Source organism: Ambystoma mexicanum, chromosome 6p, assembly GCF_040938575.1.
Source record: "Ambystoma mexicanum isolate Mex_15411 chromosome 6p, UKY_AmexF1_1, whole genome shotgun sequence".
Taxonomy (NCBI): Eukaryota; Metazoa; Chordata; class Amphibia; order Caudata; family Ambystomatidae; genus Ambystoma; species Ambystoma mexicanum.
In genome coordinates this window covers 1,348,993,350-1,349,010,923 of record NC_090935.1, presented here as the reverse complement: position 1 = coordinate 1,349,010,923, position 17,574 = coordinate 1,348,993,350, and the positions used below count along the sequence as shown (strand labels likewise).

The 17,574-nt window shown below is 45.2% G+C and overlaps 1 protein-coding gene across 1 annotated transcript in view; it reads left to right on the top strand.

Annotated features, from left to right (window-relative positions):
* Positions 1-17,574, top strand: part of GLYATL3 (glycine-N-acyltransferase like 3) — a 111,314-nt gene that overhangs the window by 36,899 nt on the left and 56,841 nt on the right. Inside the window, exons 2-3 of the mRNA XM_069626038.1 lie at positions 4,738-4,828; positions 13,468-13,575. Of these exons, the coding sequence (XP_069482139.1) occupies positions 4,751-4,828; positions 13,468-13,575 (186 nt within the window). The 5' untranslated portion in view covers positions 4,738-4,750. The remainder of the gene's footprint in view (positions 1-4,737; positions 4,829-13,467; positions 13,576-17,574) is intronic.

Sequence of the window (17,574 nt, the reverse complement as noted above, 5' to 3'; positions counted from 1 at the left end):
ACTTCGAGGGCCATAAATGACACTGATACCACTTCCATTAAGGTATCGCAGAGCGAGCTGAACGAAGGAGGAACAAAGGAACAAGAAGCAAACCTGATTAGTGAAGGAAGGGGTACCAGCCTGTCAGAAAGCTCAGTGATGTTATCGCTTAGCAATCCAGTAAATGGGGAGAGCAGGAGACCCGGGAGGGGAACCAACGATAATTACTCGTCCCAGTCAAGACAAAGTGTCAAAGGTACATGAGGAAAGTGAAAATCACACCTGGAACATTCAGACACTCATACTCGTCCTAGTAAAGACCAAGTGTCAAGAGTACATGAGGAGATTGAAAATCACTACTGGACCGATCATACTTGTCCCAGTCGAGACGAAGTGTCAAAAATCAATCTAGAAAGTGAGAATCATTACTGGAACAATCATACTCATCCCATTCGAGATATCTTATCGAGAGTGAAAGAAAGACATGAGAATCAGTGTTTGAATCCTCAAACTCGTCCCAGTCAAGATAAAAGGGGGACATTGAATAAAGAGGAAACCTTAAGTTGGAATAATGAGAAAGGAATGGAGTTATCCTGTGAAAGGAAAGGTATAATCCTAAATAGCAGAAAAGAAGAAGAGAACAAAAAGGAAAGAAAGAATAAGTCAGTGAAGGCGATGGTTGAACCCAGTATCGGAACTGTATGGTTTGATAAAAGCAGTTACTAAGAAATATCTGATGATACTTTATTGTATTGAGCTTGGTGGAAGAACCGCCTACAGGAGAAGGGAGTAATTCTCATGTGCTTTAGTTCTATTAGTGGTAGGGTCAGGATAGGTTACTTCTCCTTCTCAGCTTCTATGTAACTAGTATTTCACTACACTACCAAAATTTGTATCTAAGTGTGTTTCATTACACTGTTGATTATATGTGAGTTTCAAATCTAGGTGCATTTTTTCACTGCAGTGTGTTTCAAATCTAGGCGCATTATTCTACTACTCTGTGTCTCAAATCTAGGTGCATTTCCACAACTGCATGTTTCAAATCTTGGTGCATTCTCCCACTGATATGTCTTTCAAATCTAGGTGCGTGTTTCCACTGCTGCAGGTTTCAAATCAAGGTGCCTTCCCCCTGCTGTGTGTCTCTGGTTCTTTGTATTTTGCCTGTCTGTACGTGTTGGCCTAATCTTGCATTTCACCTGAGTGTGCTAGTTAGTCTATGTTAGGGAGAAATCTCAACAATGGCTAATTTCCCTTATCTACTGAGTCCCTCAGCATTTTTGCTGGATTTCTAGGATTTATTTTTTTCACCTGGTAAGAGTGTGAGACTTTTCCCACTCTTACATGTGTTTTGCTGTGTGTGTTCAACATTTTTGTGTTCTTAGACTGTGGAGCCTCACCTACTCCACAGGCATCATCTTTTTACTGTGTGTTACACAGCACCTTCAGTTCAGTGCCACAGGGTTGTCTTTTAGACTTTCCAACTCAGACGCCATTTTCTGGAACTGACTACTGTCTCCCAGAACACATAAAGTTGCCATTAACTTTATTAGCCTCTGTAAAACCACAGACCTAGTACAAAACATTTTACATGGAGTACTGGGAAGGGTTAATACTTATCCCTTTTTGTCTGTTTCTCCTGGAGAATTGTTTCGCTCCCTTTTCATCAAGACTTGGCTGGTGGCAGTGGTAACTACCTTATTTTTCCTACCGCTGTTATCTTAAATAACATTGGTATTGTTTTAGGCTATCTTGGTAGCCTCGAATTTAAACCCGCTAGACCATATATGTTTTATTATGGTTCAGGCTGGGTTTATTAGCCAATTCTTTTTGTAAAAGTCTTTCTTGTGTTTTACTCTGCGCACCAAACCAGGTTTGATTCCTTTGTTCACCGTCTTTTCGCAGGCTTCTACGCAGAAGCCCTCTTTAGGCACCTGTATGTCTGGCGGGGACAGGATGTGAGGAAGGGGTTTAGGACTCGCTGCACAGGGTCTCCTTGGAGACCCATGTCGCACTCTGAAATGATTGGCTGTGGTGACTGTTTTGGGATGACAGCCACCCTGCTATGTGATTGACAGCCAGGCTGTGTGAATGGGAGAAAACTTCATAAAAAGCTGGTCTCTGGGTCTGGAAAGGCAGAGTCGCCACTGGAACAAAAGAACCGATGACGAGCTGACGGAAGAGGACCCCTACCATGACTGAACCATCCAGTGAAGCCCTGCTGCAGGTCTGAATCCTCGAACTCCAACAACAGAGAAGATCCTCCAGGAATCTTCTTCCCCTGAGCTGGTGGGACCAACCAGTTTTCCCAAACTGCAAGCCAGGACTCCCTCCTCTGGTCGAATTCGCTGTACAGAGCTACAGTGGGCCGGATAGCCAGGAATGTCGGACCCTTCTTGGGTTTTAAGGAGCGCACCTTTTATTCGTTGCTTTGCTCTGCTGCTGGTTTCTTCCCTGAGTAGTGCAGGACCCTCCAATCTTCCTACTTCATGTCTGTCCGACAGTCGCTTCAGGAACCGTGAGCCTGAAGGAGCTACCAGGAACGTCCACCTCAGCTACAGCTTCTTCTCCATTTAAAGGAACTATGCAAATCCGGTTGTGCGTTTCGTTCAGCCGCGGTGAAGGTGTGTGAAACCTTTCGCCAATCCGAGGGATTGTCCTTTTCCTCTCTTTAAACTAACTATTCTGCTGACCAACTTCGTCCAGAACTCTTGGCAAAGACTTAACCGCAAACTACCCTGAACTGTGTGATCTTGAGCAAAATACTTTTGTCCTATTGACTTTGGCCCTAACCCTATTTGATTTGAATCCATCACTGTAGTTCTTCTTTCTAGATTGCCCTGCTTACTTGCCTATTGGTGCTGCTCAATGTCTGCCTAACTTTGTCTTTCCCTCCCTTTTTAATTACTAGAGTGCCATTTTGCTCCCACTTCATTTTGTGAGCTTAACTTGTCTGGAAACTATTGGGAGTGGTCTGGTGTATTGGTAACATGATTTTTTCAACTGCTTTACTTTAGTGAAACGTTATACAACTGATGTGTAAATAAATGTATATTCTTTTACTCAGAAACCTTGAGTCAGAGTTTGCTTGAATCATAGTAATTGCTGTCCTTTGTGTAACTATTTGATACTGCTCACTTACTCTTGAGATAAGTCTGGCTGCTCAGGCATCGCTACCACTTTTACTGTCTAGTAGAGACTTGTACCAAAGGTGAATTTGTATTGTCACTTGTAGTCTTAATTGTGTGTGGTGTTCCCAAAGGGTACTGCATATAATTCTGCCTAACAGTCTATTATTGCATTTCGCTTGATTGTGCTTGTTGACCTAGCATGTCGCCTGATTGAGTAGCTTGGCCTAATTTCACATCTTAGATGACTGTGCTTGTCAGCCTTGACTGCATTTCACCTGATTGAATAGGGTAGCCTAAATTTGCATCTTGGAGGACCGTGCTAGTCAGCCTACAACTGCATTTCGCCTGATTGAGTAGGGTGACCTAATATTGCATTTCACCTGATTGTGCAAGTTAGCGTAAAACTGCATTTCTTCAGAGTGAGTGGATTGCAGATAGAGCTGAGTTCATGGTGGACTTAGAGGTTTCTGATGCACGAGATGCCCGTAAAGGGGAGCATAACTAATTTGGTAGGCACAGGAAGGCTATCAGGGAGAGGGAGGCCTCTTCCAACCCCACGGATACTCGCACATACCTCTCTCTACCCTGACTCTCCGCTCAGCAACTACAACACTAGAATGCAGATATCCCCCACGATAAATTCGGCCTAGCTGGACACATAATCTCACATACTAGCACCACCTCCACTAGACTGCAACTACCCCCACGACAGTTCGGACTAGCTGCACACATACAACCTGTCGCACATACCCTGCACACTACTTCCAGCATTAGAATGCAGCTATCCACCAGGAAAGGTTTGGTCTATCTGCACAAATACAGAGTGAACACATGCACTATTTACTGCTCTATCTCCACTGACCTGCACTCCGATCCCCAAGAGCGTTCAACCTACAGTGCATTGAGGCCATACCAATGTTGAAAGGCGCTATACAAATGCTCATTAACATAACTTAACAGTGGACTGAACTTGGTTTGGACTCTCACTGACGACTGACAAGCACCTTAGTTAGTTTTGTTTGGTAGGGAATACTCTTAGCCTAGGTAGAGTTAAGGGTTTTCACCGTTCAATAACAGCAAGATGGAAAACCAGAGTCTGTATTCTTCTTCTGACACGCCACAATAAGTACTGAGGCGATATTAAAGAAGGTTTTAATTTAATACACGTTATTAAGCACGTAATGCAAACACAGATTCAGAAAGGATTCAAACCAGTTTACTTTTGTGATTTTATATCCTACCCAAATCCAAAACATCTTGTTAGTTTTGCAGTTCACCAAGTATCTGCATTCTTTGAGTGTTCAACTGTAAAAACAAATTATTTAATGAGAGTCTCTGGTACTTAGTATTGAGCAAAATATCTAGGATTTCTCAAACAATTGCCTACCCTCCAACCGCTATAGCTGTCTTTTCAATTTCAACAACAGTCATCACTAACCATTTCATCAGTGCTAGCTACGATGTGAGCATGGCTGCTGTGCTCGTGGCATGCAGCATTGCTCAAGTTATAAAGTATATTATTGAAAGGGTGAAACGTGATAACCCCTTAAATTGGCATAGTAAATTGTCTCCATATTTGGCCTTTGCCCTTTACAATATTCAACTCTGACATGTCCTCTCTTTGCTTTAGGGCCACTGTGAGGATGCAGGTGGTCAGCTCATCACTGAGACTGCAGGCGCTTGAGACACTCCTCGCGAAGCACCTTCCAGAATCCCTCAAGGTTGGAAACAGCTCTCTTGCATGTGTGTCTTCTTTCATCTATATACTTTTTCTTGTGGTCTTTAGTTTTTCCTATTCCCCTTGCCCTTACACTGTTTGTACTCAGAGGTTGTGTTGAAAGGTGTTGTCTTGGACTGGAGGAGCTGGATGTCCCTAGGAACAGAAGAAAAAGAAAATCACGAAATGTTCTTTGTTCTCTCTCCACCTTGCGGCCTTTGTAAGCAATAAAGAGAAAAAGGGGATTTGCACCATGCATGCTGAGACTGTCTGTATCAGTGGGGTGTGGATTAGGGGAAAATCCCCCTGGATTAGCTCAAGCGTTGGCCGTGGTATTCCTGGATGTTTTTGCATCATGGGAAGAGGGTCTTTGTGTCTCCTCGTCTTTCTCTCTTTTTGCTTCATCTGACTCTCTCACTGCCTGTATCTTTCTCTCACAGTCTTTTTCTGTTCTCCCTCTGAGCCACTGTATGAGTGGCTGAATGCTGTGTGGGGGTGATGTCAGAGTGAATGATGTCATGAGCAGAATGTGTGTGTATGTATATAGCTATCACCCTGGCGTCGGGAGGCGTACATGGCTGGTAACAGCCCACAGCCGTTGCTCGGGCCTCGGTGAGGGTTTAGGGCTGGCTGTTACTGGCCATGTATGTACCCCTGACAAGCAGTAGTCCAAGAGGGCGGGAGCGGTGCTCCTCTACTTCTTTTAATTAAGTTTTACCGTTCCTATACTTTCATTTTAAAAGGAAACCGTTCCGGAACGGTTCGTTTTAAAATAAAAGTGTGGGAAACAGTTGAAACTTGCACTTTCAGTGCACTGCACAGGACGTTTCCTTAAAGATCAGGCACATGTGTTTTGGGGTTTTTATTGTGCATGGGAGGGGGCGTGGCAATGAGGTCTGTGGAGAGCAGTGCAGGCCAGTAGGGAACCTAGTTCCACTACTTCTTTTCGTACACTTTGATCACTGCTGACAAAGGGTTTGATTGCTATTCCCAACCGGGTGCTCTGTCGGGGGTGCAAATAGTTTTTGTTTTTCCATGGGACACAAACTACAGTCGTTTTGCACAAGCCCACTCTTCCATGAAAAATTAAAAAACAAAATGGCCTTGTCATAGTAAATAGAAAAGGGACATAGTTTATTTTGTATTTTCCTGGCATGCTCCAAGGATGAGAGAGAGCATAGAGACAGGAGCTTTAATGGCAATGTAGTTGGCAGTGCTACACAGCTCCATGCGTGGAAGAACAAGTCCGTCTTCATGAGCCAAGATAATTCACGCTTGCGGTGACACATGTCTGCATATGCAATGTGAACAGGTGCAGCCTGACCAAGGAACTGACCACCCGTGATAATCAAAAACTCTGCCCGGGACTTAACATTCTAAACGAACATATGCCAATGAATATCTACCCAACCGTGACCCACCAAGGTCCTTTTTTCAACTTTTGTTGGCACTTGCTATTGACGTCAAAGCCTCACGCCCTCTAGTATTCTGGCTGCCATGAGATTTAGGAAACTCTCCTGGTCCCTGTAGGAGTCTGATTAATGCCTGCCAAGTACGGGAATCAGTTTCCCAGAGCCACACCATTAGGCACACGGTACCATCTTCGCATGGTTCAAAAGAGTCAGGTTTCTGGTTGCAAATCTGATTTCTGTGCTGCTGAGGCAGTCCAGTTGGAGCCTCCTGCCAAAGAGCCCCTGAAGGCTGCCTAGAGGAGCGCAGTCATGAAATGCAAGAGAGTTGGATTGATTGGTATGCGAGACAGCTGGTCTCTCATTCAGGCAACATTCACAGCTCCTAACATCCAGGAAGTTATCCTGGAAAGTGTGCCAGAGTGGTTATCGTTTCCGGCATGCAGCCTGTGGTACCCAATACATAGAGAGGTGCCGCTGAGGCTGCTGGCACTGTTCCTTCTGAACACTGTCAGGATGAATGCCCTACATGCCCATTGATGCTAACAAGTACCGGAGACCTTTATGACTATGACTCAGGAAGCATCCATGATGCAACCATCAAAGTATTCACCCGCTGAGCTTGTGTGGTTATCCTGCTGTGGGCTGACGTGACCATTTTGAAGGTGTTGTGAGGCTTTAGGGCCTCTGGCTTCAGCCCTTTTAATTTTCTAGGTGCTGGCACATCAGTTGGATAGTCTCTGTGGTTTCTGAACAGTCACATCTCATTAGCTGACAATATTTCACCCTTCCATTCACGGCTATCAATAGCAACTATGCAGGTATAAATCATATAGCTACATGCTGATGCAATTGCACATATTTGTTAAGCCCAGGCACCACCTGAAGAAACAGCAGATAGATAAAAGTTATTTATGCGATACAAGTCTTCCCTTAGGTGCAGTCTTCCTTGATGGACATAAGGCTTTCGAGACGGTGAACTGGGGGTATCAATGCCAAACCTTAGAAAAGGCCCATTTTATGACCCAGTTCCCTAGGACTCTTCACTTTTTGTATTGAGGGCAACAGCTCTGTTGGTTATTTAAGGAAGAGAAACCGGAGAGATAAGAATACACCAGGGCCGCTGCTGTTTTCATCATACGTCCACTCTTTGACTCAGGCAATTTGGTGGGGAGAGGACTATAAAGCTATGCCAATCTCCTGTGTATGTCAAAATATGAGGAAATGCAGATAATGTCATTTCCCTACTAGCTACACATGGGAAAACATTTTTAAAAGTGTCAGAGAAATATTACTGTATTTTAGCAACTATTTAATGGTCTTTAGCAATTGGAATCGTTGGTATATTGCAGTATATGGCCAATCTTAGTGAATGTAACGTTATAACATTTAATCATTCATAGTTATTGTTCTAGGTGAACAACATTAGATACATCTTGAAGTATAAAAAGTTTACCATCTGGCTTGGAGTAGTATAACAGAAGTAGATTGCAGAATGCGTGACTATTTTTCCTGTTTGGGGTGATTGGGTGAGGACATGTTGTTGGCAGAGGGGGATAGTTAGTCCTTTCTTGAATGAGGGCAGTGGGGGGCGAGGAAGAGGATTTTTTGATGTAAGCATTTTATGTTCACTCTTACAAAAATGTACTAAAGCTTTAACGAGGAGAGAGTAGAAGCCCTGGCTTAAAAGAAAAATTGTGTAAGTTAATAAAATAATGTAATTCCAGCTCTGAAAGGGTGACCTGCCAACCAGGTCTTCCTTTCAGAATCTCCACGCCAAAATAATTTTGTACACCTGTTCCCTGCTGAATCAGTAGCATAATTTGCATCTCCTGGTCTCTAGTATCACAGAGCATTTTGAGGTCACAGGTGCCCTCTTGTCAGCTGCAATGACAGTCAAGTCCTTGCAGCGCGGAGGCTGGTGAAGACATTTAGTTCAAGGCAGAGAGGCAAGCTTTGCTTTCTATCTATTGTTTCACATTCACACACCAAGATCTTGATGGTAATACGTAAACCGTGCTCAGTGATATGCAGCGTATTTGAGATACACTGAATCCTATGCAGCATGTTGTTCATCCTGGCACCTTATTGAGAGAGCCCCTTGCACGTGTGCTTTTTCAGGATACTTACAAAGTGACCATGGGGAAGGTGTAGAATTGGTATGTTGGGATTGGGAGAGGATGAGACGTTTAAAAAGGTTTTAAAGGAATCTCTCCCTGAATCATGCTGCATTTAGCATGTGTCTACCCACTACACCATATAGAAATATGGAACACAGGAAATTAGGTCTCTCCCTGAAATGGGGCGCAGCTATGGGATTTCTCCCCCCAAAACAGATGGAAGTTAGGGCTTGTTAAATTAACTCAGCCAAACGAAATGTCAACATTTGTGAGATTTGACTAAACATTACAATAAAAACCACATTTAGAAAAGCTACTTTCATATTTAAAAAGACCAACAGCCGCAATGTGTGCATGTTTTATTTCTACTTAACAAGGAAGGCTTGCCTTAAAGTATTAATCACAGTAAGTAAACACCAACACCAGAGAGAAAGAGCTTAATCTGTCGCGTGGCAATCTTCATTTCCATCTTCCTATTGATAGCCTGTACACCAGACAAAACTTAAAGAGCCTGAGTCACAATGCTTTTTTCGATAGGGGTTTCCCATTGAAAACGTTTTTGTAAGTCTGTCCCAAACATTGCGTGAAATTGAACGCGTGTTGATTGTCTCTGGATTAGTGTACATAGCAATCACACAAACAAGAGATTTCAACAGATGTAAGTATCCGTAGAAAGTGTTTGGCAACATTTTTGAGGCCATAATCTGTGGCTTTTGTTTACGATTTCTGCACACCCAGAAATAAAGTTGTTGATGTCCCGCCCGGTCACCTATGTTAGTCCACTGTACCTTCCAGGTGGCATCATGTGTGTGAGTAGTCACTGAACTGTGACCTCTGAGTCGGACTGACATCCATTGGTAATAGGGCATTTTGCAGACCAGGGGTGTTGCTAGATCTGGAAAAGATCAGGGGCTAAGCTAATGTCCGGAATGTCGGGACTCAGGGCTAGCTAGACTTTTTGTTGTAGTCCCTGAGCTTCTATCTGGGGCTACAACCAAAAGACCCGGGACTATAGTCCCCTCATACTGCCGCTAGCAACAACTCTGTTGCTGATGTACTTTCAGTTTCTGCAGTGTGTGGAAATGCTTAAAAGCCTTCCCTTTCTGATAGCTACCTTTCACATTGTTCATGTACAGTGGCCTACACCACTGTGTAGGGCAGCTAGATGGTGGATCCTTTGATATGTGGTGTGGTAGTAAATGGGCACCATTTTCTGCAGTGGCTATCTTACCTTAGACATTGCCCAACAGTCAGACTCCTTGAATAATACCAAACACAATAGCATACAGGCAGCGTAAGATAACATCTCTGAGGCCAAAGAGATTGAACACCCAGAACACCTATTAACTGCCAATGAATAGAGAATTGTGCGGGCCATGGGAAATCACAGCAGTGCCTCCAACTAAGTTAGATTGTAATTGGACAAAGGACCAGCCCTTATTCTAAGGAACACAGCACTTGGAGGACACATAAACCCATAGCCACCCAAACCTGATCCATCTTTCCAAAAGGCACCTCATCTTCACAGCACATACGGCTTTTCGAGAGCCTAGTCTGCAGGTTCTCACTCTCTCCTAAATCTTCTCTCCTTATGGCCACCTTCTATCATCCCCCTGGAGAGCCCACTCTCTTCTTTTCGGAATGGGCTGACCTGCCATCTTCTCTACTTTCCTCCTCGTCTCAACTCCTCCTGCTGGGTGATCTCAACATCCATATGGACTCCACTGACTCTTCAGGAATTTTCCAGAACCTTTGTAACTCTCTCTCACTCTCTATCTTACCCTCTTACTCCACTCACACCGGAGGCAACATGCAGTATACTATCATCTCCACTGAAATCCCACTCTCTATCCCTCTCACTACCTCTCTCTCTTGGACTGACCACTCTCTTCTATCAACACACCTGAAGCTCTCCTCTCCTCTTGCAGTGACACACCCAGCTCAGCCACTTGGCTTCAAAGTCAACAGACCCATGAAAAAAGTGACGGTGGCTGCCTTTGCCTCCACCTACTCTCCTCCTCCCATTCCTGCGGCGGACTCCCACCCTGACACAGCCCTCACTAACCTTAATCTCTCTAACTCCAACACTCTTGATACTCTTGCCCCTGTCATGAGAGGTTTCTGAAACGGGCTCACTAGCCAGGGCCGTTAGCCATGGCCAAACCAGTAGGTTTCTTTTGGGCACTGTACATGTTACCCCAATAGATTTCTTCGAGTCCCACTAGCCATGGCCTTCAGCCATGTCCACTTTACATGTTGCTCCAATAGGTTTCTTAGATGGGCCCACTAGCCATGGACTTCGGCTGTGGCTACACCAATAGGTTTCTTTTGGGTACACTAGACATGCCCATTGGCCAAAGCAATTGGCCATGGCCCCATATTGCCCCAATAGGTTTTGTTGGGGCCCACTAGCCATGGCCTTCGGCCTTGGCCACTTTTCATATTGCACCATTCAGTTCCTTAAAGTAAGCCACTAGTAATAGCGTTTGGCCACACCCATTATTATTATTATTAGGGTCCGACTGAAGCCTTCCAGAAAGTGAAACTCTTGGTACGACTCCGATCTGGCTGCCCTTAAACACAAGTGAGCGGAAATGGAATGTGTCGGGTGGACCATCTGACAAACTTGCCTGCCACCTCCTTCAAAGGCAATATCGACTCACTCTGCAACCACTCCAAGAAAAGAGTCTTTATTCAAGCCTGCATCTCAGCGGCATAAAACAACACAGCCAAACTCTTCAAAGTCTGCAAGGAACTGGCCCAGTCCTGCAGCAGCCTCTTCTTCTGTTACACCCACCGAGGACCTCTGCTCGGCTCTGGCAACACACTTCACCACAAAAACCCAAAACATCCTTTCATTCCTGCCCCCCACATCACATCACACACCAACACTAGTGCCTCCCTTAGCCCCACGTCCCCTCCACCTCTCCTCTTTCTCACCCATCACACCCAATGAGATCACCAGACAAGCCCGATCTATGAAGACATCATCCAAATAAGTGGACCCTTGCCCCTCCAAAACCATCAAGGACAACATTGACTCCCTCACCCCAGCCCTGGCTGACCTTTGCAATCTCTCCTTTTCCACTGAAGGTTTCCCAACCGCTCTTAAGCACTTGCTTGTGCACCTTCTGCTCAAGAAACCCTCTGCTGACTCCTCCATTCCGGCAAACTACCATCCGATCTCTATCACTCCTTTCCTGGGCAAAATCCTTGAGAAGTTGGCTATCTCTCATCTGAACCGCCACACTGAATCAACTTGTTGCTTGCATGACCATCAGTCTGGCTTTAGATAATCCAGAGGCACAGAAACTGCTCTGCTGAATACCCGTGAAGACCTGCTCTCAAATCTTGACACTAACACTCCGTCTGTCCTCATTCTCCTTGATCTCTCCATCCCCTTTGACATGGATAACCACAAAATCCTGATCGTACGTCTTTGTGACACCATGGGAATCACAGGTCAGGCTCTGGCATGCTTAACCTCTTTTCTCTCCGACCGCCCATCCCAGGTGGAACTTGGAGCCTTCCTCTCGACTATCACTCTCTCAACCTGCGGCATTCCCCAGGGATCAAACCTATCCCCCTGGTCATTCAACCTCTATATGGCTACCTTGGAACGTGTGATTGCCACCTCCACCTCTCATTTCCAGCGTTATGTGGATGACATACAACTATCCTTTGGGCTACCCCCAGCCGTTTCCTCTTCCCCACTCATATCTGACTGTCTTTCTCCTATTCAGTCATGGTGTGCTGCAAATGACCTCGCGAACCCTGCTCCCGCTTTCCCACTTTCACTCTGGACGGCCTCCTTTGGCCCTGTGCCCACCCCCACCTGAGAGTCCAAAAACCTTGGGATCGTCTTTGACTCCACTCTCTCCTTCTCCTCTCACATTTCTGACATCTCAAAAAGTCAAACTATCAACTACACCTCCTCAGAGGCACTCTACCTTTTCTCACTGTACCCCAGCATCTCACTGTCTCCAGAGCCCCTGGTTCTCTCTAGGCTGGTCTACTGCAACAGCTTCTTCCTCAACCTCCCTGCTTCTGCCTTGCGCCTGAACAGAACCGCAAGACTTATCCTGGGACTGCATCTCTCTAGTGCTTAAATCTCTACATTGGCTCCCTTTGGCTGCAAGGATCATATTCAAGACCCTATGCATTGTCCACAAGGCTTTCTGGGGCCTGGGATCTACTTACCTGCAACATTGCCTACCTAAATACTGTCTCTCTCGAGCCCTCCGCTCATCTACTGCCTACCTTCTGCAAGTCAGCCGGTTCTCCAAGCAGAGATTTGGAGGGAGATCCTTATCCTCAGAAGGCACCTCCCGCTGCAATAGCCTCCCTGCCACCCTCTGTCTTGAGCCTGACCTTCTTAAGTTCTGGAAACTCCTCAAGACCTTCCGCTTCTTCTCCTCCTTCTCTCTCCCACTACCCTGCTAACCTAGCTCTATGCTCTTTCCATCTCTCCCTCTTCTTCCATACAGTTTTGCTGACTGGCCGCTTGGTGTACCTCAGGGTCTCAAAGGTGCCTGGCAACCCCGCCATTCCCCTTTGCACTTGCCTCAGTGCCCTGCACCCCATCCCCCACTGCACTTCTGATTAAATCCAAGAGAGCTTCTCTCTCCGCACTTATCCCAGTCTCTACCGAATAGATGCACTTGGACCCCTCCTCCCCTGACCGTCATGCACTTGCACAATCTGAATGCATCGCTGCCTGAAGATCGTCTGTCTGTTTTCCTTGTCTTCATCCCTAAATGTGCACTTGATTAAAACCGCAGAATCGACGTTAGGCCTATTTGCTGTATCTCAACTGTTAAATGTATAATTTTTTTTACTTACTCTGCCTGTGCAGACCGTTATCACCTCATAATTCCAAGGGTTCTGAGCAACTGTTGTTTTTTCCCCCATGTTCCCACCCTCCTTGAGTGCTTTGAAACACTGCCTGTGTATAGGCGCTTTATAAATAAACAATACCATACCATACGTATATGTGAAGTTGCAAGCTTGCCGTAGTGACACAGCTTCTTGCGCAAACCGACCAACCTAAAGCATGTTGTTTGTGTGTCATAAGAGATATAAAATCAAATATTTTTCGTTCCCATCTCCTCTAGGTATTTGGTGCTGTGAAGACAATAAACCGAGGAAACCCTTTCAAGGATGAAGTGGTCGTCGACTCCTGGCCCAACTTCCGGGCTATTATCACACGCCCGCAGCAAAAGGTACTGCCACAGCTCAAGCGATGAAAGACTAATTAGTGAGAGGCATGGGAAGCAAGTTGGGCCAAGCTCACTGGTATACTAAATCGTAAAAACCTGGAAGGTTTTTAGAAAGACCAAAATGACACAACTAACCTTAACTAAAGTGTATTTTATGCCGGTTTTTTCTCATACATAGTCATTGTGAATATCCAAAAGGTCTGACAGGATCAAACTATTGGGTTGGTTGGTCTACTCAACAACACTCAACACTAACAGACCATGGAGGTCACTACGACTTTGGCGGTAGGGGGTTAACGGGGCCGTTGGAGCTGCCGGCCCCGTTAATCCCCTACCGCCTCATTACGTGTTCCACTTGCGGGACCCGCTAAGGACGCCTGGTTTTACCAGGCGTCCTTAGCGGGTCCCGTGAGCGGTCCAGCATTCTAACAACGTTATTAACGGGCCCATTGTTAGCATTGCTCCTCATTCCCATTGAGCCCTATGGGGGCTCGAATGGGAATGGGATGGGTTCCTGGAATGGGGAAATACCGGGCCCTCCAAGGTCGGAATGGCCTGGTATTTCCCCATTCCAGGAACCCGGACCCGGGACCCGGAATGGGGGTACCATGCCGCAAATAGCTGCATGGCTACCTCCAAGATCGTAATGACCTCTCATGTCTCTTCAGGGCTCCTGTAACTAATGTAAGGAAAAAATGGGAATGGACTCCTGGGGTCGCTATCATGGTTAGGCCAAGTTGTTTTCGGGGGGTCAATGCTTGTACATACATTTTTGTTATATTTCTGTCACCATAACCCCTTACAATGAAACGAGTCAACAAAGCACCCATAAGAATTTGGAAATCAAATCTATTTGATGAGATCTGAGATTTGAACTGTGCTGACCACTACGAAGTTACTGTCCCTGCAGTTGCTCTCGATGGACGTATTTCTCTCAGGCCCAAAATGGAAGCCAACTGCCATAGCCCATGCACAGGAAGTGCATAAGGCAGGGCATTATGATTTTCATTAATGCTGTCAGACTGTGGAAAAGTGAAAAACCTGCGGGGATAGAGATAATCCCCATCGATTCATCCATTCCCGCTGGTGCTTATTTTTCAATACTGTCTTAGGCGATACCAAGCACTTCATTCTCAGAGACACAAAGGATTTAATTGATAAACGCATTATCACACCAGAAGTGGATCTGTTTGATAACATCTCAGCCATCCTCTGGTGTTGTTTCATTGTAAATGATATTTTGAAAAAGGAATGTTAGTCACGTGCAGGTTTGGGATGAAACTATGATAAATTATCCCTAAACCTTGAATGAGAAATTAAATTATGTGTATTAGCAAAACTGAAGGCAGGTGGCTTGAAGGTATTGAGTTCATCATAACGTCGAACATTGCCCTTAGAAGCCCTCCAGTCTATTTTTTTTTCAGCCTGCTGTGCCATTACAGAAGTAGAAAGCCTACATGGAAATCTGGCTTGGTCCTACCAAAAGCGTCAGTCCAGCCTGAACTGCGAGGTGACATCCCTTCTGCAGGAGAGCGCATGCAGCTACAGGCATGTTGTGACCTCATTGGGTGTCATCGGGCATCATCAGTGAGATGTATCTTGGGCCAGTAGGTACGGCAAGCTTGGGACTTGGGACCCACGTCTGGGCCTACCCCTCCCATTCAGGGTGATTCATGCAACACAGAAGAAATTATCTTTTCCAGATCTAATAACACACCTCCCAAAGTCCACAACTGCTTCATCCTGCTGTCTGCTGAGCACAACACACTTTCAACGACACCAAGTCAAGCCTACTTCGGATTGACATTTGCACAGATCCACTGTTGCTAAACGCCATCTTTGCACTGGTCAGTCAGTGCAAACAGCCTTTCTCAGCTGACTGGTAGGTGCAAATGTTGCTGCAAAAAAGTCCTGCGCCATTGCATATTTACCTGGTATCAAAACAGTTAATCCCACACCATTCTGGAAATGTGGGGGCTAAAATGACTGCATTTACTTTGACTGCATTGTGTTTTGTGGTGGGCTTAAATCTCTGAACTTCGAAACGTTCAGCTTTAATTTGGTTTATACAGGGCCTGCTGCAAGGGGTACAAATGAAGAGTACCTGCCCAAATTGGCCAACAAGTACAACCATCACCAAAACGGTTGGACATGTTTATCTGGCGTGGGGCATTCTATCCTCCACCAAAGACACTGAGAGTATCTTGACAAGGAGCTGTCATAGTAAAGGTGCACATATGCGCCAGGATACAGTTTTTCCCCTCAGCTCTATCATCAGACAGTGGTACCATGGGAAAATGCAATGAATTCATTCTGAAGTAAGCCTGGTTTGGGGAGTTCTGGTATGACCCTCAGAGAAATAAATACAACATCAAGTCGTTTTAGATGTGTTTTATTTACTTAATTTTCATACTGGAATCTAGAAACTATGGCTAAAATAAGCAATCCGGGCACCAGTCATGTACAGCATACTTTGCTCATTACCCTCATGAAGACATTTGTCACGTGATAGGCGGTGAGAAGGATTATGCATGGCACTTTACAAGGGAAGAGTCCCCTCCAGTGGAAAGATCCAGTCCCCTGTTTTGCTTTGGTAGATGTTGTGCTTTTCTACATCTGGAAATGCTTGCTACCATAGTTGTCAGTTTCTTGTATAGTGCAATACATTTTGAATTGGAATTTCGAGTTTATGAGAGGTGGTGAAGTCTAATTTAGGGAACCTTGTAGCCCTGTGCACCACATGTTACAGAAGGCTGAGGACAGGTTAAAACCACCTTCACAGTTTCTAGCAGGTACGCTGCTTGGTAATTTTATGTATGTGCAACTAATACAGATATGAGAGAAAAGGGACATACTGAATGAAAGCAGTCGAAAGAAGTACTTATGAATATATAATCCCTCAGTTACAGCAGTCATAAACTGAAGCGTGTTCCCTATAAAAAGTAACCTGTGTACGAAGGCCCTTTCTTTATATAGGTTTAGGAGAACATTATTTATATAGGCTTAGGAGAACTTTATGGTTCTTATTATGAATTTTAGCTGGTTGGAAAAAACTGGTGCAGGAGAGAATCAAAATATTTCATATTTGTAGGTCAGGGGTCTGCAAACTGTGGCTCTTCAGATGCTTTGAACTATGTCTCCAATGATCCTGCACCATTGACTATACTGGCTAAAGATGAGTGGAGTTCTAGACAAATTGGGAGAGCCAAAGGTTGCAGACCACTGCTGTTGCTGCTTAGAAGCTTCTTGTGTAAGAACATTCCTACACAGAAAGTTACTAATCCATAAAGTCTCCATTCTTTGGCTTGGGATTACATCAGGGGTGCACCCCTATGTGCTTTGCCTCCAATTCTCATTTGCTGCACTTTAGCAATACGTACAGCGATTGCACACACTGTGATGGCTTGTTCCATCGCATTCGCTCTCAGCATTGCGTGCAATGTCTCCCTGTGATCCGGCAATGGTGTGAACGCACTGGCTTTTTTGATTTGTATTAATTCATAAAATGATGCAGGTAATTGCATCTCCGAAATGGTTATCTGCTGATCAGATAACCCCTTTCATAAGCTCCATGCCAAAAGCACAGTGTGGACTTGTACCCTGCTGCATCAGCATCCTGATCTGCAGAGCCAGCTTTACCATTGGCACAGAGCAGGTTCAGAGGTCACAGGTGCTCCATTGACAGCTCCAGTGACAGCCAGGTGTCTGCAATGTAGGGGCTGCATTTAACCTATACACACCTGTGCCAAAACTATGATGATCATAAGTAGCCCATGCAGGTGGCAGGGTAAATGCTAAATATGAGCTATGCCTAGGTTAAGACCTGGTGCATGGCACGACTCATGATCATTGCAGGCCCATCCAATTTGAAATCACGCATGTGTCAGCCCTTTTGGCCCAGTTTAGCTGTTGAAGGGTTATGTGAATTCTCCCCAGACAGGATAGACCTTGCCCTACTGGCAGGAATGTAACCTGGAGGGATTGCCTCTCTTTGCTCCCTTG